Source organism: Oncorhynchus mykiss, unplaced genomic scaffold (assembly GCF_013265735.2).
Source record: "Oncorhynchus mykiss isolate Arlee unplaced genomic scaffold, USDA_OmykA_1.1 un_scaffold_239, whole genome shotgun sequence".
Lineage (NCBI taxonomy): Eukaryota > Metazoa > Chordata > Actinopteri > Salmoniformes > Salmonidae > Oncorhynchus > Oncorhynchus mykiss.
This window is the reverse complement of record NW_023493703.1, coordinates 106,909-131,129: the sequence shown is the minus strand read 5'-3', so window position 1 is coordinate 131,129 and position 24,221 is coordinate 106,909. Positions and strand designations below refer to the sequence as shown.

General features: G+C 45.0%; 1 protein-coding gene across 1 annotated transcript in view; it reads left to right on the top strand.

The window, feature by feature from the left end:
- The window catches only part of LOC118948700 (caskin-1-like), a 145,234-nt gene that overhangs the window by 51,480 nt on the left and 69,533 nt on the right, over positions 1-24,221 (top strand). The window contains exons 3-10 of the mRNA XM_036973371.1: positions 6,987-7,084; positions 7,592-7,737; positions 12,147-12,242; positions 15,415-15,536; positions 16,266-16,374; positions 21,295-21,403; positions 22,524-22,618; positions 22,913-23,030. Of these exons, the coding sequence (XP_036829266.1) occupies positions 6,987-7,084; positions 7,592-7,737; positions 12,147-12,242; positions 15,415-15,536; positions 16,266-16,374; positions 21,295-21,403; positions 22,524-22,618; positions 22,913-23,030 (893 nt within the window). The remainder of the gene's footprint in view (positions 1-6,986; positions 7,085-7,591; positions 7,738-12,146; positions 12,243-15,414; positions 15,537-16,265; positions 16,375-21,294; positions 21,404-22,523; positions 22,619-22,912; positions 23,031-24,221) is intronic.

The window sequence follows — 24,221 nt, the reverse complement described above, 5'->3', positions numbered from 1 at the left end:
ACCTCCGCCTTTGTGCAAGGAGGGGCACTGCCAGAGCCCTGCAAAATGACCTCCAGCAGGCCACAAATGTGCATGTGTCTGCTCAAACGGTCAGAAACAGACTCCATGAGGGTGGTATGAGGGCCCGACGTCCACAGGTGGGGGTTGTGCTTACAGCCCAACACCGTGCAGGACGTTTGGCATTTGCCAGAGAACACCAAGATTGGCAAATTCGCCACTGGCGCCCTGTGTTCTTCACAGATGAAAGCAGGTTCACACTGAGCACATGTGACAGACGTGACAGTCTGGAGACGCCGTGGAGAACGTTCTGCTGCCTGCAACATCTTCCAGCATGACCGGTTTGGCGGTGGGTCAGTCATGGTGTGGGGTGGCATTTCTTTGGGGGGCCGCACAGCCCTCCATGTGCTCGCCAGAGGTAGCCTGACTGCCATTAGGTACCGGGATGAGATCCTCAGACCCCTTGTGAGACCATATGCTGGTGCGGTTGGCCCTGGGTTCCTCCTAATGCAAGACAATGCTAGACCTCATGTGGCTGGAGTGTGTCAGCAGTTCCTGCAAGAGGAAGGCATTGATGCTATGGACTGGCCCGCACGTTCCCCAGACCTGAATCCAATTGAGCACATCTGGGACATCATGTCTCGCTCCATCCACCAACGCCACGTTGCACCACAGACTGTCCATGAGTTGGCGGATGCTTTAGTCCAGGTCTGGGAGGAGATCCCTCAGGAGACCACCTCACCTCACCACCTCCACCTCACCTCACCTCACCACCTCATCAGGAGCATGCCCAGGCATTGTAGGGAGGTCATACAGGCACGTGGAGGCCACACACACTACTGAGCCTCATTTTGACTTGTTTTAAGGACATTACATCAAAGTTGGATCAGCCTGTAGTGAGTGTGGTTTTCCACTTTAATTTTGAGTGTGACTCCAAATCCAGACTTCCATGGGTTGATAAATTTGATTTCCATTGATAATTTCTGTGTGATTTTGTTGTCAGCACATTCAACTATGTAAAGAAAAAAGTATTTAATAAGAACATTTCATTCATTCCGATCTAGGATGTGTTATTTTAGTGTTCCCTTTATTTTTTTGAGCAGTGTATATATACATATACTTTAACATCAATGAGAGAGAAACAGAGAAACAGGGAGAGAAAAGGAGAGGAAATTAGAGAAAAGGAGAGAGAAAAGGAGAGAAAGTGAGAGAAAAGGAGAAAGAGAGAGAGAAAAGGAGAGAAAGTGAGAGAGAGAAAAGGAGAGAGAGAGAGAGAAAAGGAGAGAGAGAGGGAGAAAAGGAGAGAGAGAAAAGGAGAGAGAGAAAAGGAGAGAGAGAGAAAAGGAGAGAGAGAGAGAGAGAAAAGGAGAGAGAGAGGGAGAAAAGGAGAGAGAGAGGGAGAAAAGGAGAGAGAGAGAGAGAGAGAAAAGGAGAGAGAGAGGGACGAAGAAGAGGATAGAGCGATAGGGATAGATGAAGAGATAGAGAAAGGGTTAGAGGCTCCAGGGAAGAGGTGTCTTATTATGGGATCTAGGTCACCCCCCCCCCCCCCCCCCCCCTTGCTCACACACACACACACACACACACACACACAGTGAGAAGGGATGAAGTTACACAGTAAAGAGATGAGGGATGGTGGATTAATGGATACAGACCCCCTAGAACTATAGATTTATTCACTATGGATACAGACCCCCTAGAACTATAGATTTAATCACTATGGTTACAGACCCACTAGAACTATAGATTTATTCACTATGGATACAGACCCCCTAGAACTATAGATTTAATCACTATGGTTACAGACCCCCTAGAACTATAGATTTAATCACTATGGTTACAGACCCCCTAGAACTATAGATTTAATCACTATGGTTACAGACCCCCTAGAACTATAGATTTAATCACTATGGTTACAGACCCCCTAGAACTATATATTTAAGCACCATGGTTACAGACCCCGTAGAACTATATATTTAAGCACTATGGTTACAGACCCACTAGAACTATAGATTTAATCACTATGGTTACAGACCCCCTAGAACTATATATTTAATCACTATGGTTACAGACCCCCTAGAACTATATATTTAAGCACTATGGTTACAGACTACCTAGAACTATAGGTTTAATCACTATGGTTACAGACCCCCTAGAACTATATGTTTAATCACTATGGTTAGACCCACTAGAACTATAGATTTAATCACTATGGTTACAGACCCACTAGAACTATAGGTTTAATCACTATGGTTACAGACCCCCTAGAACTATATATTTAATCACTATGGTTACAGACCCACTAGAACTATAGATTTATTCACTATGGATACAGATCCCCTAGAACTATAGATTTAATCACTATGGTTACAGACCCCCTAGAACTATAGATTTAATCACTATGGTTACAGACCCCTAGAACTATAGATTTAATCACTATGGTTACAAACCCCCTAGAACTATAGATTTAATCACTATGGTTACAGACCCCCTAGAACTATAGATTTAATCACTATGGTTACAGACCCCCTAGAACTATATATTTAAGCACCATGGTTACAGACCCCGTAGAACTATATATTTAAGCACTATGGTTACAGACCCACTAGAACTATAGATTTAATCACTATGGTTACAGACCCCCTAGAACTATATATTTAATCACTATGGTTACAGACCCCCTAGAACTATATATTTAAGCACTATGGTTACAGACTACCTAGAACTATAGGTTTAATCACTATGGTTACAGACCCCCTAGAACTATATGTTTAATCACTATGGTTAGACCCACTAGAACTATAGATTTAATCACTATGGTTACAGACCCACTAGAACTATAGGTTTAATCACTATGGTTACAGACCCCCTAGAACTATATATTTAATCACTATGTTTACAGACCCCCTAGAACTATAGATTTAATCACTATGGTTACAGACCCCCTAGAACTATAGATTTAATCACTATGGTTACAGACCCCCTAGAACTATAGATTTAATCACTATGTTTACAGATCCCCTAGAACTATAGATTTGATCACTATGGATACAGACCCCCTAGAACTATAGATTTAATCACTATGGTTACAGACCCACTAGAACTATAGATTTAATTTCTATGGTTACAGACCCCCTAGAACTATATATTTAAGCACTATGGTTACAGACCCCCTAGAACTATAGATTTAATCACTATGGTTACAGACCCCCTAGAACTATAGATTTATTCACTATGGATACAGACCCCCTAGAACTATAGATTTAATCACTATGGTTACAGACCCCCTAGAACTATAGATTTAATCACTATGTTTACAGACCCCCTAGAACTATAGATTTAATCACTATGGTTACAGACCCCCTAGAACTATAGATTTAATCACTATGGTTACAGACCCCCTAGAACTATAGATTTAATCACTATGGTTACAGACCCCCTAGAACTATAGATTTAATCACTATGTTTACAGACCCCCTAGAACTATAGATTTAATCACTATGGTTACAGACCCCCTAGAACTATAGATTTAATCACTATGGTTACAGACCCCCTAGAACTATAGATTGAATCACTATGTTTACAGACCCCCTAGAACTATAGATTTAATCACTATGGTTACAGACCCCCTAGAACTATATATTTAAGCACTATGGATACAGACCCCCTAGAACTATAGATTTAATCACTATGGTTACAGACCCCCTAGAACTATATGTTTAATCACTATGGTTAGACCCACTAGAACTATAGATTTAATCACTATGGTTACAGACCCACTAGAACTATAGATTTAATCACTATGGTTACAGACCCACTAGAACTATAGATTTAATCACTATGGATACAGACCCCCTAGAACTATAGATTTAATCACTATGGTTACAGACCCCCTAGAACTATATATTTAAGCACTATGGTTACAGACTACCTAGAACTATAGGTTTAAGCACCATGGTTACAGACCCCCTAGAACTATAGATTTAATCACTATGTTTACAGACCCCCTAGAACTATAGATTTAATCACTATGGTTACAGACCCCCTAGAACTATAGATTTAATCACTATGGTTACAGACCCCCTAGAACTATAGATTTAATCACTATGGTTACAGACCCCCTAGAACTATAGATTTAATCACTATGTTTACAGACCCCCTAGAACTATAGATTTAATCACTATGGTTACAGACCCCCTAGAACTATAGATTTAATCACTATGGTTACAGACCCCCTAGAACTATAGATTGAATCACTATGTTTACAGACCCCCTAGAACTATAGATTTAATCACTATGGTTACAGATCCCCTAGAACTATATATTTAAGCACTATGGATACAGACCCCCTAGAACTATAGATTTAATCACTATGGTTACAGACCCCCTAGAACTATATGTTTAATCACTATGGTTAGACCCACTAGAACTATAGATTTAATCACTATGGTTACAGACCCACTAGAACTATAGATTTAATCACTATGGTTACAGACCCACTAGAACTATAGATTTAATCACTATGGATACAGACCCCCTAGAACTATAGATTTAATCACTATGGTTACAGACCCCCTAGAACTATATATTTAAGCACTATGGTTACAGACTACCTAGAACTATAGGTTTAAGCACCATGGTTACAGACCCCGTAGAACTATATATTTAAGCACTATGGTTACAGACCCCCTAGAACTATATATTTAAGCACTATGGTTACAGACCCCCTAGAACTATATATTTAAGCACTATGGTTACAGACCCCCTAGAACTATATATTTAATCACTATGGTTACAGACCCCCTAGAACTATATATTTAAGCACTATGGTTACAGACTACCTAGAACTATAGGTTTAATCACTATGGTTACAGACCCCCTAGAACTATATGTTTAATCACTATGGTTAGACCCACTAGAACTATAGATTTAATCACTATGGTTACAGACCCACTAGAACTATAGGTTTAATCACTATGGTTACAGACCCCCTAGAACTATATATTTAATCACTATGTTTACAGACCCCCTAGAACTATAGATTTAATTACTATGGTTACAGACCCCCTAGAACTATAGATTTAATCACTATGGTTACAGACCCCCTAGAACTATAGATTTAATCACTATGTTTACAGATCCCCTAGAACTATAGATTTAATCACTATGGATACAGACCCCCTAGAACTATAGATTTAATCACTATGGTTACAGACCCACTAGAACTATAGATTTAATTTCTATGGTTACAGACCCCCTAGAACTATATATTTAAGCACTATGGTTACAGACCCCCTAGAACTATAGATTTAATCACTATGGTTACAGACCCCCTAGAACTATAGATTTATTCACTATGGATACAGACCCCCTAGAACTATAGATTTAATCACTATGGTTACAGACCCCCTAGAACTATAGATTTAATCACTATGGTTACAGACCCCCTAGAACTATAGATTTAATCACTATGTTTACAGACCCCCTAGAACTATAGATTTAATCACTATGGTTACAGACCCCCTAGAACTATAGATTTAATCACTATGGTTACAGACCCCCTAGAACTATAGATTTAATCACTATGGTTACAGACCCCCTAGAACTATAGATTTAATCACTATGTTTACAGACCCCCTAGAACTATAGATTTAATCACTATGGTTACAGACCCCCTAGAACTATAGATTTAATCACTATGTTTACAGACCCCCTAGAACTATAGATTTAATCACTATGGTTACAGACCCCCTAGAACTATAGATTTAATCACTATGTTTACAGACCCCCTAGAACTATAGATTTATTCACTATGGATACAGACCCCCTAGAACTATAGATTTAATCACTATGGATACAGACCCCCTAGAACTATAGATTTAATCACTATGGTTACAGACCCACTAGAACTATAGATTTAATCACTATGGTTACAGACCCACTAGAACTATAGATTTAATCACTATGGTTACAGACCCACTAGAACTATAGATTTAATCACTATGGTTACAGACCCCCTAGAACTATAGGTTTAATCACTATGGTTACAGACCCCCTAGAACTATAGATTGAATCACTATGTTTACAGACCCCCTAGAACTATAGATTTAATCACTATGGTTACAGACCCCCTAGAACTATAGATTTAATCACTATGTTTACAGACCCCCTAGAACTATAGATTTAATCACTATGGTTAAAGACCCCCTAGAACTATATATTTAAGCACTATGGATACAGACCCCCTAGAACTATAGATTTAATCACTATGGTTACAGACCCCCTAGAACTATATGTTTAATCACTATGGTTAGACCCACTAGAACTATAGATTTAATCACTATGGTTACAGACCCCCTAGAACTATATATTTAATCACTATGGTTACAGACCCCCTAGAACTATAGATTTAATCACTATGGTTACAGACCCACTAGAACTATAGATTTAATCACTATGGTTACAGACCCACTAGAACTATAGATTTAATCACTATGGATACAGACCCCCTAGAACTATAGATTTAATCACTATGGTTACAGACCCCCTAGAACTATATATTTAAGCACTATGGTTACAGACTACCTAGAACTATAGGTTTAAGCACCATGGTTACAGACCCCGTAGAACTATATATTTAAGCACTATGGTTACAGACCCCCTAGAACTATATATTTAAGCACTATGGTTACAGACTACCTAGAACTATAGGTTTAATCACTATGGTTACAGACCCCCTAGAACTATATGTTTAATCACTATGGTTACAGACTACCTAGAACTATAGATTTAATCACTATGGTTACAGACCCCCTAGAACAATAGGTTTAATCACTATGGTTACAGACCCACTAGAACTATAGATTTAATCACTATGATTACAGACCCACTATGTGTGTGTGTATGTATGTGTGTGTGTGTGTGTGTGTGTGTGTGTGTGTGTGTGTGTGTGTGTGTGTGTGTGTGTGTGTGTGTGTGTGTGTGTGTAGGTTGTCTCCTCTGCACCATGCTGCTCTGAGCGGCAACAAGGAGCTGATCTCTCTGCTGTTGGAGGCTCAGGCCACAGTGGACATTAAGGACCAGAACGGTAACACTCCCTTCATACACACACACACACACACACACACACACATACACACACACACACACACACACACACACTCTCTCTCTCTCCATCTTCTCTCTGGTGTGTTGTGGGTCTTAGTCTGATTCTGTGTGTTCCTCTGATGTGTTGTGGGTCGTAGTCTGATTCTGTGTGTTCCTCTGATGTGTTGTGGGTCGTAATCTGATTCTGTGTGTACCTCTGGTGTGTTGTGGGTCGTAGATTTTGTGTGTTCCTCTGATGTGTTGTGGGTCGTAGTCTGATTATGTGTGTTCCTCTGATGTGTTGTGGGTCATAGTCTGATTCTGTGTGTTCCCCTGGTGTGTTGTCGGTCGTAGTCTGATTCTGTGTGTTCCTCTGATGTGTTGTGGGTTGTAGTCTGATTCTGTGTGTTCCTCTGATGTGTTGTGGGTCGTAGTCTGGTTCTGTGTGTTCCTCTGGTGTGTTGTGGGTCGTAGTCTGATTCTGTTTGTTCCTCTGTGGTTGCCGTAGGTATGCGTCCACTGCACTACGCGGCGTGGCAGGGGAAGACTGAGCCAATGAAAATGCTCCTGAAGGCGGGATCATCAGTCAACATTCAATCAGACGAGGGCCAGATCCCCCTGCACCTATCAGCACAGCACGGACATTACGACGGGGTAACGCCATACACAAGGCGATACACACACACAACGACACACACACACACACACACACACACACACACACACACAATGACACAAACACAACGACACACAAACACAACGACACACACACACACACACACACAAACACAATGACACAAACACAACGACACACAAACACAACGACACACACACACGATGACACACACACAACGACACACACACAATGACACAAACACAACGACACACAAACACAACGACACACACACACAATGACACACACACAACGACACACAAACACAACGACACACACATCGACACACACACACAACGACACACAAACACAATGACACACACACACATCGACACACAAACACAACGACACACACACAACGACACACAAACACAATGACACACACAACGACACACACACAACGACACACACACAACGACACACAAACACAATGACACACACACACATCGACACACAAACACAACGACACACACACAACGACACACACACACAACGACACACACACAACGACACACACACACACACAACGACACACACACACAATGACACACACAGAACGACACACACACAACGACACACAGACACAATGACACACACACACAACGACACACACAATGACACAAACACAACGACACACAAACACAACGACACACACACACAATGACACACACACAACGACACACAAACACAACGACACACACATCGACACACACACACAACGACACACAAACACAATGACACACACACACATCGACACACAAACACAACGACACACACACAACGACACACAAACACAATGACACACACAACGACACACACACAACGACACACACACAACGACACACAAACACAATGACACACACACACATCGACACACAAACACAACGACACACACACAACGACACACACACACAACGACACACACACAACGACACACACACACACACAACGACACACACACACAATGACACACACAGAACGACACACACACAACGACACACAGACACAATGACACACACACACAACGGCACAGACACACAACGACACACACACACACACACACAACGACACACACACACAACGACACAAACACACCGACACACACACACACACACACACACACACAGACACACACACAAAGACAAAAACACACTGACACACACACACACACACACACAACGACACACAGACACACACAACGACACACACACACAATGACACATACACACACACAACGACACACACACACACACAATGACACACACCGCCACACAGACACATCATAAAATGTGGTGTTCCTCACGGTTCTGGTCGAGGTCCACTGTGTTTTCTGATCTGCCAGCGACTGAAACAGCTGTTACTTATCCCTATAACACTCAGTAGATCAGCACGGTAGAATTCAGAGGCTACTGTTCGTTATCACATGTTCTATTTTAGAGCTGCTTTAGAAAGCAAAAGTCGAATTGAAAACATTATTGCCGTTGTTGAATTCGATTTTCATAAAAGCAAGCTAGGACTGATGGTTCGGTTATCATGGCAACTACTGTAGGTATCTAATAAACTACTGTAGTTATCTAGTAAACTACTGTTATTATCTAATAAACTACTGTAGGTATCTAATAAACTACTGTAGGTATCTAATAAACTACTGTAGGTATCTAGTAAACTACTGTAACTATCTAATAAACTACTGTAGCTATCTCATAAACTACTGTAGGTATCTAGTAAACTACTGTAGGTATCTAATAAACTACTGTAGGTATCTAATAAACTACTGTAGGTATCTAATAAACTACTGTAGGTATCTAGTAAACTACTGTAGGTATCTAATAAACTACTGTAGGTATCTAATAAACTACTGTAGGTATCTAATAAACTACTGTAGGTATCTAGTAAACTACTGTAGCTATCTAGTAAACTACTGTAGCTATCTAGTAAACTACTGTAGCTATCTAGTAAACTACTGTAGGTATCTAATAAACTACTGTAGTTATCTAGTAAACTACTGTAGCTATCTCATAAACTACTGTAGGTATCTAATAAACTACTGTAGGTATCTAATAAACTACTGTAGGTATCTAGTAAACTACTGTAGCTATCTAGTAAACTACTGTAGCTATCTAGTAAACTACTGTAGCTATCTAGTAAACTACTGTAGGTATCTAATAAACTACTGTAGTTATCTAGTAAACTACTGTAGCTATCTAATAAACTACTGTAGGTATCTAGTAAACTACTGTAACTATCTAATAAACTACTGTAGCTATCTAGTAAACTACTGTAGCTATCTAGTAAACTACTGTAGTTGTTTAATAAACTACTGTAGTTATCTAATAAACTACTGTAGGTATCTAGTAAACTACTGTAACTATCTAATAAACTACTGTAGTTATCTAATAAACTACTGTAGGTATCTAGTAAACTACTATAGCTATCTAGTAAACTACTGTAGTTATCTAATAAACTACTGTAGGTATCTAGTAAACTACTGTAGGTATCTAGTAAACTACTGTAGGTATCTAGTAAACTACTGTAGGTATCTAGTAAACTACTGTAGCTATCTAATAAACTACTGTAGGTATCTAGTAAACTACTGTAGCTATCTAATAAACTACTGTAGGTATTTAATAAACTACTGTAGCTATCTAGTAAACTACTGTAGGTATCTAGTAAACTACTGTAGCTATCTAATAAACTACTGTAGTTATCTAGTAAACTACTGTAGCTATCTAATAAACTACTGTAGGTATCTAGTAAACTACTGTAGCTATCTAATAAACTACTGTAGTTATCTAGTAAACTACTGTAACTATCTAATAAACTACTGTAGCTATCTAGTAAACTACTGTAGCTATCTAGTAAATTACTGTAGGTATCTAATAAACTACTGTAGGTATCTAGTAAACTACAGTAGCTATCTAGTAAACTACTGTAACTATCTGATAAACTACTGTAGGTATCTAGTAAACTACTGTAACTATCTGATAAACTACTGTAGGTATCTAGTAAACTACTGTAACTATCTGATAAACTACTGTAGGTATCTAGTAAACTACTGTAGGTATATAGGTAACTACTGTAGCTATATAGGTAACTACTGTAGCTATCTAGTAAACTACTGTAGGTATCTGGTAAACTACTGTAGCTGTGGTAAGCTACTGTAGCTTATCTAGTAAACTTGCTATCGACTTCAGTTGATATTGAACAACTACTATAGCTATCTAGTAAACTACTGTAGCTATCTAATAAACTACTGTAACTATCTAGTAGACTACTGTAGTTATCTAGTAAACTACTGTAACTATCTAGTAAACTACTGTAGTTATCTAATAAACTACTGTAGGTATCTAATAATTTACTGTAGGTATCTAGTAAACTACTGTAACTATCTAGTAAACTACTGTAGGTATCTAATAAACTACTGTAGGTATCTAGTAAACTACTGTAACTATCTAGTAAACTACTGTAGGTATCTAATAAACTACTGTAGCTATCTAGTAAACTACTGTAGGTATCTAGTAAACTACTGTAGCTATCTAATAAACTACTGTAGGTATCTAGTAAACTACTGTAGGTATCTAATAAACTACTGTAGGTATCTAGTAAACTACTGTAACTATCTAGTAAACTACTGTAGGTATCTAATAAACTACTGTAGCTATCTAGTAAACTACTGCAGGTATCTAGTATACTACTGTAGCTATCTAGTAAACTACTGTAGGTATCTAGTAAACTACTGTAACTATCTAGTAAACTACTGTAGGTATCTAATAAACTACTGTAGCTATCTAGTAAACTACTGTAGGTATCTAGTAAACTACTGTAGCTATCTAATAAACTACTGTAGGTATCTAGTAAACTACTGTAACTATCTAGTAAACTACTGTAGGTATCTAGTAAACTACTGTAGGTATCTAGTAAACTACTGTAACTATCTAGTAAACTACTGTAGGTATCTAGTAAACTACTGTGTATCTCTCTGTCTCTCTGTGTTCAGTCTGAGATGTTGCCCCAGTCTAACCCCGTGTATCGCTCTGTCTCTCTGTGTTCAGTCTGAGATGTTGCCCCAGTCTAACCCCGTGTATCTCTCTGTCTCTCTGTGTTCAGTCTGAGATGTTGCCCCAGTCTAATCCGTGTATCTCTCTGTCTCTCTGTGTTCAGTCTGAGATGTTGCCCCAGTCTAACCCCGTGTATCTCTCTGTCTCTCTGTGTTCAGTCTGAGATGTTGCCCCAGTCTAATCCGTGTATCTCTCTGTCTCTCTGTGTTCAGTCTGAGATGTTGCTGCAGCACCAGTCTAATCTGTGTATCTCTCTGTCTCTCTGTGTTCAGTCTGAGATGTTGCTGCAGCACCAGTCTAATCCGTGTATCTCTCTGTCTCTCTGTGTTCAGTCTGAGATGTTGCTGCAGCACCAGTCTAATCCGTGTATCTCCGACACGGCCGGTAAGACTCCTCTGGACCTGGCCTGTGAATTTGGACGAGTGGGGGTGAGTCACAAACACACACGCACGCACACACACGCACGCATAATGTATATAGGTGGTGTCTCCTCAGTAGTAATGTGTGTATAATGTGTACAGGTGGTGTCTCAGTAGTAATGTGTGTATAATGTGTACAGGTGGTGTCTCCTCAGTAGTAATGTGTGTATAATGTGTATAGGTGGTGTCTCAGTAGTAATGTGTGTATAATGTGTACAGGTGGTGTCTCCTCAGTAGTAATGTGTGTATAATGTGTATAGGTGGTGTCTCCTCAGTAGTAATGTGTGTATAATGTGTACAGGTGGTCCAGCTGCTCCTCAGTAGTAATGTGTGTTTAATGTTTACAGGTGGTCCAGCTGCTCCTCAGTAGTAATGTGTGTATAATGTGTACAGGTGGTGTCTCAGTAGTAATGTGTGTTTAATGTGTACAGGTTTTGTCTCAGTGGTAATGTGTGTATAATGTGTACAGGTGGTCCAGCTGCTCCTCAGTAGTAATGTGTGTATAATGTGTACAGGTGGTGTCTCAGTAGTAATGTGTGTATAATGTGTACAGCTGGTGTCTCAGTAGTAATGTGTGTTTAATGTGTACAGGTGGTGTCTCAGTAGTAATGTGTGTATAATGTGTACAGGTGGTCCAGCTGCTCCTCAGTAGTAATGTGTGTATAATGTGTACAGGTGGTCCAGCTGCTCCTCAGTAGTAATGTGTGTATAATGTGTACAGGTGGTCCAGCTGCTCCTCAGTAGTAATGTGTGTATAATGTGTACAGGTGGTCCAGCTGCTCCTCAGTAGTAATGTGTGTATAATGTGTACAGGTGGTCCAGCTGCTCCTCAGTAGTAATGTGTGTATAATGTGTACAGGTGGTCCAGCTGCTCCTCAGTAGTAATGTGTGTATAATGTGTACAGGTGGTCCAGCTGCTCCTCAGTAGTAATGTGTGTATAATGTGTACAGGTGGTCCAGCTGCTCCTCAGTAGTAATGTGTGTATAATGTGTACAGGTGGTCCAGCTGCTCCTCAGTAGTGATGTGTGTATAATGTGTACAGGTGGTCCAGCTGCTCCTCAGTAGTAATGTGTGTATAATGTGTACAGGTGGTCCAGCTGCTCCTCAGTAGTAATGTGTGTATAATGTGTACAGGTGGTCCAGCTGCTCCTCAGTAGTAATGTGTGTATAATGTGTACAGGTGGTCCAGCTGCTCCTCAGTAGTAATGTGTGTATAATGTGTACAGGTGGTGTCTCAGTAGTAATGTGTGTATAATGTGTACAGGTGGTCCAGCTGCTCCTCAGTAGTAATGTGTGTATAATGTGTACAGGTGGTCCAGCTGCTCCTCAGTAGTAATGTGTGTATAATGTGTACAGGTGGTCCAGCTGCTCCTCAGTAGTAATGTGTGTATAATGTGTACAGGTGGTCCAGCTGCTCCTCAGTAGTAATGTGTGTATAATGTGTACAGGTGGTCCAGCTGCTCCTCAGTAGTAATGTGTGTATAATGTGTACAGGTGGTCCAGCTGCTCCTCAGTAGTAATGTGTGTATAATGTGTACAGGTGGTCCAGCTGCTCCTCAGTAGTAATGTGTGTATAATGTGTACAGGTGGTCCAGCTGCTCCTCAGTAGTAATGTGTGTATAATGTGTACAGGTGGTCCAGCTGCTCCTCAGTAGTAATGTGTGTATAATGTGTACAGGTGGTCCAGCTGCTCCTCAGTAGTAATGTGTGTATAATGTGTACAGGTGGTCCAGCTGCTCCTCAGTAGTAATGTGTGTATAATGTGTACAGGTGGTCCAGCTGCTCCTCAGTAGTAATGTGTGTATAATGTGTACAGGTGGTCCAGCTGCTCCTCAGTAGTAATGTGTGTATAATGTGTACAGGTGGTCCAGCTGCTCCTCAGTAGTGATGTGTGTATAATGTGTACAGGTGGTCCAGCTGCTCCTCAGTAGTAATGTGTGTATAATGTGTACAGGTGGTCCAGCTGCTCCTCAGTAGTAATGTGTGTATAATGTGTACAGGTGGTCCAGCTGCTCCTCAGTAGTAATGTGTGTATAATGTGTACAGGTGGTCCAGCTGCTCCTCAGTAGTAATGTGTGTATAATGTGTACAGGTGGTGTCTCAGTAGTAATGTGTGTATAATGTGTACAGGTGGTCCAGCTGCTCCTCAGTAGTAATGTGTGTATAATGTGTACAGGTGGTCCAGCTGCTCCTCAGTAGTAATGTGTGTATAATGTGTACAGGTGGTCCAGCTGCTCCTCAGTAGTAATGTGTGTATAATGTGTACAGGTGGTCCAGCTGCTCCTCAGTAGTAATGTGTGTATAATGTGTACAGGTGGTCCAGCTGCTCCTCAGTAGTAATGTGTGTATAATGTGTACAGGTGGTCCAGCTGCTCCTCAGTAGTAATGTGTGTATAATGTGTACAGGTGGTCCAGCTGCTCCTCAGTAGTAATGTGTGTATAATGTGTACAGGTGGTGTCTCAGTAGTAATGTGTGTATAATGTGTACAGGTGGTCCAGCTGCTCCTCAGTAGTAATGTGTGTATAATGTGTACAGGTGGTCCAGCTGCTCCTCAGTAGTAATGTGTGTATAATGTGTACAGGTGGTCCAGCTGCTCCTCAGTAGTAATGTGTGTATAATGTGTACAGGTGGTCCAGCTGCTCCTCAGTAGTAATGTGTGTATAATGTGTACAGGTGGTCCAGCTGCTCCTCAGTAGTAATGTGTGTATAATGTGTACAGGTGGTCCAGCTGCTCCTCAGTAGTAATGTGTGTATAATGTGTACAGGTGGTCCAGCTGCTCCTCAGTAGTAATGTGTGTATAATGTGTACAGGTGGTCCAGCTGCTCCTCAGTAGTAATGTGTGTATAATGTGTACAGGTGGTCCAGCTGCTCCTCAGTAGTAATGTGTGTATAATGTTTACAGGTGGTCCAGCTACTCCTCAGTAGTAATGTGTGTATAATGTGTACAGGTGGTCCAGCTGCTCCTCAGTAGTAATGTGTGTATAATGTGTACAGGTGGTCCAGCTGCTCCTCAGTAGTAATGTGTGTATAATGTGTACAGGTGGTCCAGCTGCTCCTCAGTAGTAATGTGTGTATAATGTGTACAGGTGGTCCAGCTGCTCCTCAGTAGTAATGTGTGTATAATGTGTACAGGTGGTCCAGCTGCTCCTCAGTAGTAATGTGTGTATAATGTGTACAGGTGGTCCAGCTGCTCCTCAGTAGTAATGTCTGTGCAGCGATGATCGAGCCGAAGCCGTCGAACCCCAACGGCGTCTCTCCTCTTCACCTGGCCGCCAAGAACGGACACATCGATGTCATACGGTCAGGACATGACATCATCGCTGACATCGCCACTCTGACTTCATCATCATCATCATCACTCTGACATCATCATCATCACTCTGACATCATCATCATCACTCTGACATCATCATCACTCTGACATCATCATCATCCCTCTGACATCGTAACCACTCTGACATCATCATCGTTCTGACATCACCATCACTCTGACATCATCATCGTTCTGACATCATCATCACTCTGACATCATCATCACTCTGACATCATCATCACTCTGACATCATCATCATCCCTCTGACATCGTAACCACTCTGTCATCATCATCCCTCTGACATCGTAACCATTCTGACATCATCATCATTCTGACATCATCATCACTCTGACATCATCATCACTCTGACATCATCATCATCACTCTGACATCATCATCACTCTGACATCATCATCATCACTCTGACATCGTAACCACTCTGACATCATCATCATTCTCACATCATCATCACTCTGACATCATCATCATTCTGACATCATCATCACTCTGACATCATCATCACTCTGACATCATCATCACTCTGACATCATCATCGTTCTGACATCACCACTGCTTTTATGTGTTTATATTGTGTTTGCTGATCGAATCAGGAATAGACGTTATAGACATTAACAGTGTGTGTGTGTGTGTGTGTGTGTGTGTGTGTGTGTGTGTGTGTGTGTGTGTGTGTGTGTGTGTGTGTGTGTGTGTGTCAGTCTGCTGATCCAAGCAGGTATAGACATCAACAGACAGTCAGAGTCGGGGACGGCGCTGCATCAGGCAGCTCTCTGTGGAAAGACTGAGGTGGTGAGACTGCTGTTGGATGTGAGTACAACTATTTCTAGAACTGACCTCTAGCCCTGACCTCTAGCCCTGACTCGTAGCCCTGACCTCTAGCCCTGACCTCTAGCCCTCTAGCCCTGACCTCTAGCCCTGACCCCTAGTCCTGACCTCTAGCCCTCTAGCCCTGACCTGTAGCCCTGACCTGTAGCCCTGACCTGTAGCCCTGACCTGTAGCCCTGACCTCTAGTCCTGACCTGTAGCCCTGACCTGTAGCCCTGACCTGTAGCCCTGACCTCTAGCCCTGACCTGTAGCCCTGACCTCTAGCCCTCTAGCCCTGACCTCTAGCCCTGACCTGTAGCCCTGACCTCTAGCCCTGACCTCTAGCCCTGACCTCTAGCCCTGACCTCTAGCCCTCTAGCCCTGACCTCTAGCCCTGACCTCTAGCCCTGACCTGTAGCCCTGACCTGTAGCCCTGACCTCTAGCCCTGACCTCTAGCCCTGACCTCTAGCCCTGATTTCTAGCCCTGACCTCTAGCCCTCTAGCCCTGACCTCTAGCCCTGACCTGTAGCCCTGACCTCTAGCCCTGACCTCTAGCCCTGACCTCTAGCCCTGACCTGTAGCCCTGACCTCTAGCCCTGACCTATAGCCCTGACCTCTAGCCCTCTAGCCCTGACCTCTATTCCTGACCTGTAGCCCTGACCTCTAGCCCTGACCTCTAGCCCTGACCTCTAGCCCTGATTTCTAGCCCTGACCTCTAGCCCTCTAGCCCTGACCTCTAGCCCTGACCTGTAGCCCTGACCTCTAGCCCTGACCTCTAGCCCTGACCTGTAGCCCTGACCTGTAGCCCTGACCTCTATCCCTGACCTATAGCCCTGACCTCTAGCCCTCTAGCCCTGACCTCTATTCCTGACCTGTAGCCCTGACCTCTAGCCCTGACCTCTAGCCCTGACCTCTAGCCCTGACCTGTAGCCCTCTAGCCCTGAACTCTAGCCCTGACCTGTAGCCCTGACCTGTAGCCCTCTAGCCCTGACCTCTAGCCCTGACCTGTAGCCCTGACCTCTAGCCCTGACCTCTAGCCTTGAACTCTAGCCCTGACCTTTAGCCCTGACGTCTAGCCCTGACGTCTAGCCCTGACGTCTAGCCCTGACCTGTAGCCCTGAACTCTAGCCTTGACTTCTAGCCCTGACCTCTAGCCCTGACCTGTAGCCCTGAGCTCTAGCCCTGACCCGTAGCCCTGACCTGTAGCCCTGACCTCTAGCCCTGACCTGTAGCTCGGACCTCTAGCCCTGACCTCTAGCCCTGACCTCTAGCCCTCTAGCTCTGACCTCTAGCCCTGACCTCAGGCCCTGACCTGTAACCCTGAGCTCTAGCCCTGACCTGTAGCCCTGACCTCTAGCCCTGACCCGTAGCCCGGACCTCTAGCCCTGATCTCTAGCCCTGACCTGTAGCCCTGACCTCTAGCCCCCACCTCTAGCTCGGACCTGTAGCACTGGCCGCTAGCCCTCTAGCCCGGACCTGTAGCCCTGACCTGTAGCCCTGACCTGTAGCCCTCTAGCCCTGAACTCTAGCCCTGACCTGTAGCCCTGACCTGTAGCCCTCTAGCCCTGACCTCTAGCCCTGACCTCTAGCCCTGACCTCTAGCCCTGACCTCTAGCCCTGACCTCTAGCCCTGAACTCTAGCCCTGACCTTTAGCCCTGACGTCTAGCCCTGACGTCTAGCCCTGACGTCTAGCCCTGACCTGTAGCCCTGAACTCTAGCCTTGACCTCTAGCCCTGACCTGTAGCCCTGACCTGTAGCCCTCTAGCCCTGAACTCTAGCCCTGACCTGTAGCCCTGACCTGTAGCCCTCTAGCCCTGACCTCTAGCCCTGACCTCTAGCCCTGACGTCTAGCCCTGACCTCTAGCCCGACCTCTAGCTCTGACCTGTAGCCCTGACCTGTAGCCCTGATCTATAGCCCTCTAGCCCTGACCTCTAGCCCTGACCTCTAGCCCTGAACTCTAGCCCTGACCTCTAGCCCTGACTTCTAGCCCTGACCTCTATTCCTGACCTCTAGCCCTGACCTGTAGCTCTGATCTCTAGCCCTGACCTCTAGCCCTGACCTCTAGCCCTGAACTCTAGCCCTGACCTTTAGCCCTGAACTCTAGCCCTGATGTCTAGCCCTGACGTCTAGCCCTGACCTGTAGCCCTGAACTCTAGCCTTGACCTCTAGCCCTGAGCTCTAGCCCTGACCCGTAGCCCTGACCTGTAGCCCTGACCTCTAGCCCTGACCTGTAGCCCGGACCTCTAGCCCTGACCTGTAGCCCTGACCTCTAGCCCCGACCTCTAGCTCTGACCTGTAGCCCTGACCTGTAGCCCTGATCTATAGCCCTCTAGCCCTGACCTCTAATCCTGACCTCTAGCACTGAACTCTAGCCCTGACCTCTAGCCCTGACCTCTAGCCCTGACCTCTATTCCTGACCTCTAGCCCTGAGCTCTAGACCTGACCTGTAGCTCTGATCTCTAGCCCTGACCTCTAGCCCTGACCTCTAGTCCTGACCTCTAGCCCTGACCTCTAGCTCTGACCTCTAGCCCTGGCCTCTAGCCCTGAGCTCTAGCCCTGACCTGTAGCCCTGACCTCTAGCCCTGACCTCTAGCCCTGACCTGTAGCCCTGAGCTCTAGCCCTGACTTGTAGCCCTGACCTCTAGCCCTGACCCGTAGCCCGGACCTCTAGCCCTGATCTCTAGCCCTGACCTGTAGCCCTGACCTCTAGCCCCGACCTCTAGCTCTGACCTGTAGCACTGACCGCTAGCCCTCTAGCCCGGACCTGTAACCCTGACCTGTAGCCCTGACCTGTAGCCCTGACCTGTAGCCCTGACCTGTAGCCCTCTAGCCCTGAACTCTAGCCCTGACCTGTAGCCCTGACCTGTAGCCCTCTAGCCCTGACCTCTAGCCCTGACCTCTATCCCTGACCTCTAGCCCTGACCTCTAGCCCTGAACTCTAGCCCTGACCTTTAGCCCTGAACTCTAGCCCTGACGTCTAGCCCTGACGTCTAGCCCTGACCTGTAGCCCTGAACTCTAGTCTTGACCTCTAGCCCTGACCTCTAGCCTTGAACTCTAGCCCTGACCTGTAGCCCTCTAGCCCTAACCTCTAGCCCTGACCTCTATTCCTGAACTCTAGCCCTGACCTGTAGCCCTGACCTGTAGCCCTGACTTCTAGCCCTAGGATGTAGCCCTGACATCTAGTCCTGGTCTCTTGCCCTCTAGCCCTAAACTCTAACCCTGACCACTAGCCCTGACCTCTAGCCCTGACCTCTAGCCCTGACCTTTGACCCTGACCTCTAACCCTCTCGCCCTGACCTCTAGCCCTGATCTTTGACCCTGACCTCTAGCCCTGACCTTTGACCCAGACCTCTAGCCCATAGCCCTGACCTCTAGCCCATAGCCCTGATCTTTGATCAGTTGCTTCTACACCTGCATTGCTTGCTGTTTGGGGTTTTAGGCTAGGTTTCTGTACAGCACTTTGAGATATCAGCTGATGTAAGAAGGGCTATATAAATACATTTGATTTGATTTGATTTGACCCTGACCTCTAGCCCTGACCTCTAGCCCTGACCTCTAACCCTCTTGCACATATATCCACATATTCTAAGCCAGAACCGTCCAGAGTAGTGATGCTAGTTGGGCGGGCGGGAACTGGCAGCGATCGGTTGAAGAGCATGCATTTAGTTTTACTAGCGTTTAAGAGCAGTTGGAAGCCATGGAAGGAGTGTTGTATGGCATTGAAGCTTGTTTGGAGGTTTGTTAACACAGTGTCCAATGAAGGGCCAGAGGTATACAGAATGGTGTCGTCTGCGTAGAGGTGGATCAAAGAATAACCAGCAGCAACAGCGACATCATTGATGTATACAGAGGAAAGAGTCGGTCTGAGAATTGAACCCTGTGGCACCCCCTTAGAGACTGCCAGAGGTCCGGACAACAGGCCCTCCGATTTGACACAGAACTCTATCTGAGAAGTAGTTGGTGAACCAGGCGAGGCAATCATTACAGAAACCAAGGCTGTTGAGTCTGCCGATAAGATTACGGTGATTGATAGAGTCAATCTGGCCTTGGCCAGGTCGATGAAGACGGCTGCACAGTACTGACTTTTATCAATGGCGGTGATGATGTCGTTTAGTACCTTGAGCGTGGCTGAGGTGTTGTATCTCCAGTTCATCTGGTCCTAATAGTAACTAGAATTCATCTAGGTTCATTATGGGTTGTATCTCTAGTTCATCTGGTCCTAATAGTAACTAGAGTTAATCTAGGTTCATTATGGGTTGTATCTCCAGTTCATCTGGTCCTTAAAGTAACTATAAATCATCTAGGTTCATTATGGGTTGTATCTCCAGTTCACGTGGTGCTCCTAGATTTTATGTGGTGCTCCTAGATTTTATGTGGTGCTCCTATATTTCATGTGGTGCTCCTAGATTTCATGTGGTGCTCCTAGATTTCATGTGGTGCTCCTAGATTTTATGTGGTGCTCCTAGATTTTATGTGGTGCTCCTAGATTTCATGTGGTGCTCCTAGATTTCATGTGGTGCTCCTAGATTTAATGTGGTGCTCCTAGATTTCATGTGGTGCTCCTAGATTTCATGTGGTGCTCCTAGATTTCATGTGGTGCTCCTAGATTTCATGTTGTGCTCCTAGATTTAATGTGGTGCTCCTAGATTTCACGTGGTGCTCCTAGATTTCACGTGGTGCTCCTAGATTGTATGTGGTGCTCCTAGATTTCATGTGGTGCTCCTAGATTTCATGTGGTGCTCCTAGATTTCATGTGGTGCTCCTAGATTTCATGTGGTGCTCCTACATTTCATGTGGTGCTCCTAGATTTCATGTGGGGCTCCTAAAGTTGGGAGCATCAGCACTACCAATGAAAAATGTAAATTTTGAGCCTTGGATGTATTGACGATGTTTTGATTGATGGTTATTGATCCCGTAGAGTGGCATCAGTGCTGGGGTGAGGAACACTCTGTGTCAGACGGCTCTGGACATCGTTAACCAGTTCACCGCCACACAGGCCAGCAGAGAGATCAAACAGCTGCTGAGAGGTAACCCCTGACCCCTGAACTCTAACTAACCATACAGGCCAGCAGAGAGATCAAACAGCTGCTGAGAGGTAACCCCTGACCCCTAACCCCTGAACTCTAACTAACCATACAGGACAGCAGAGAGATTAAACAGCTGCTGAGAGGTAACCCCTGACCCCTAACCCCTAACCCCTGAACTCTAACTAACCATACAGGACAGCAGAGAGATTAAACAGCTGCTGAGAGGTAACCCCTAACCCATGACCCTTAACCCCTGAACTCTAACTAACCATACAGGACAGCAGAGAGATTAAACAGCTGCTGAGAGGTAACCCCTAACCCCTGAACTCTAACTAACCTCACAGGCCAGCAGAGAGAACAAACAGCTACTGAGAGGTAACCCCTGACCCCTGAACTCTAACTAACCTTACAGGACAGCAGACATATTAAACAGCTACTGAGAGGTAACCACTGACCCCTAACCCCTGACCTCTAACTAACCATTCAGGCCAACAGAGAGATTAAAGAGCTATTGAGAGGTAACCCCTAACCCCTGACCCCTGAACTCTAACTAACCTTACAGGACAGCAGATATATTAAACAGCTCCTGAGAGGTAACCCCTGACCCCTGAACTCTAACTAACCATACAGGACAGCAGAGAGATTAAACAGCTCCTGAGAGGTAACCCCTAACCACTGACCCCTAAACTCTAACTAACCATACAGGACAGCAGAGAGATTAAACAGCTATTGAGAGGTAACCCCTGACCCCTAACCCCTGAACTCAAACTAACCATATAGGACAGCAGAGAGATTAAACAGCTCCTGAGATGTAACCCCTGACCCCTGAACTCCAACCCCTGAACTCTAACTAACCATACAGGACAGAAGAGAGATTAAACAGCTCCTGAGAGGTAACCCCTAACCCCTGACCCCTAACCCCTGAACTCTAACTAACCATACAGGACAGCAGAGAGATTAAACAGCTCTGTGTTTTGACGTTGAGTTTGACTCTGTGTGTGTGTGTGTGTGTGTGTGTGTGTGTGTGTGTGTGTGTGTGTGTGTGTGTGTGTGTGTGTGTGTGTGTGTGTGTGTGTGTGTGTGTGTGTGTGTGTGTGTGTGTGTGTGTGTGTGTTTGTAGATGCGTCAGCTGCGATGCAGGTCAGAGCTCTGACAGAGTACTGCAACAACTACGACCTGACGAGCCTCAACATCAAGACTGGAGACATCATCACGGTACACACACGCACGCACGCACGCACGCACGCACACACACACACACACACACACACACACACACACACACACACACACACACAGACACACACACACACACACACACACACACACACACACACACACACACACACACACACTCAACATCAAGACTGGAGACATCATCACGGTACACACAGACTCAGATGCACCTAACCAGTGGTGTGTGTGTGTGTGTGTGTGTGTGTGGTGTGTGTGTGTGGTGTGTGGTGTGTGTGTGTGTGTGTGTGTGTGGTGTGTGTGTGTGTGTGTTAGGTTCTGGAGCAGCATTCTGACGGCCGGTGGAAGGGTTGTATCCATGACAACCGGACAGGAAATGACCGCGTCGGCTACTTCCCCTCCAGCATGGTGGAGGTGATCAGCAAGAGGCCAGGTGACCAGCACACAGTGACCCCTGACCCCTAACAGAGAGAGAGAGAGACCAGCACACAGCGTGTATGTGTGTGAGCGTGCGTGTGTGTGAGGGTTAGACAGCACTCTGTGTCTCAGCTGTCTCCTAACTTGTCATCCCTCCATCCCTCCGTCTTCCTTCCCTCCCCCTGCTGCCTATCTGTCTCTGTATCTATCATTACCTCGTAGACCGTCCCTGCTGCCTACCTGTCATTACCTCGTAGACCGTCCCTGCTGCCTACCTGTCTCTGTATCTGTCATTACCTCATAGACCGTCCCTGCTGCCTACCTCTGTCTCTGTATCTGTCATTACCTCGTAGACCGTCCCTCCTGCCAATCTGTCTCTGTATCTATCATTACCTCGTAGACCGTCCCTGCTGCCTACCTGTCATTACCTCGTAGACCGTCCCTGCTGCCTACCTCCGTCTCTGTATCTGTCATTACCTCGTACACCGTCCCTGCTGCCTATCTGTCATTACCTCGTAGACCGTCCCTGTTGCTTACCTGTCATTACCTCGTAGACCGTCCCTGCTGCCGATCTGTCATTACCTCGTAGACCGTCCCTGCTGCCTACCTGTCATTACCTTGTAGACCGTCCCTGCTGCCTATCTGTCATTACCTCGTAGACCATCCCTGCTGACTACCTGTAATTACCTCGTAGACCATCCCTGCTGCCTACCTGTCATTACCTCATAGACAGTCCCTGCTGCCTACCTGTCATTACCTCGTAGACCGTCCCTGCTGCCTACCTCCGTCTCTGTATCTGTCATTACCTCGTAGACCGTCCCTGCTGCCTATCTGTCATTACCTCGTAGACCGTCCCTGCTGCCTACCAGTCATTACCTCGTAGACCGTCCCTGCTGCCTACCTGTCATTACCTCGTAGACCGTCCCTGTTGACTATCTGTCATTACCTCGTAGATTGTCCCTGCTGACTACCTGTCATTACCTCGTAGACCGTCCCTGCTGCCTACCTGTCATTACCTCGTAGACCGTCCCTGCTGACTACCTGTCATTACCTCGTAGACCGTCCCTGCTGACTACCTGTCAGTACCTCGTAGACCGTCCCTGCTGCCTACCTGTCATTACCTCGTAGACCGTCCCTGCTGCCTACCTGTCATTACCTCGTAGACCGTCCCTGCTGACTACCTGTCATTACCTCGTAGACCGTCCCT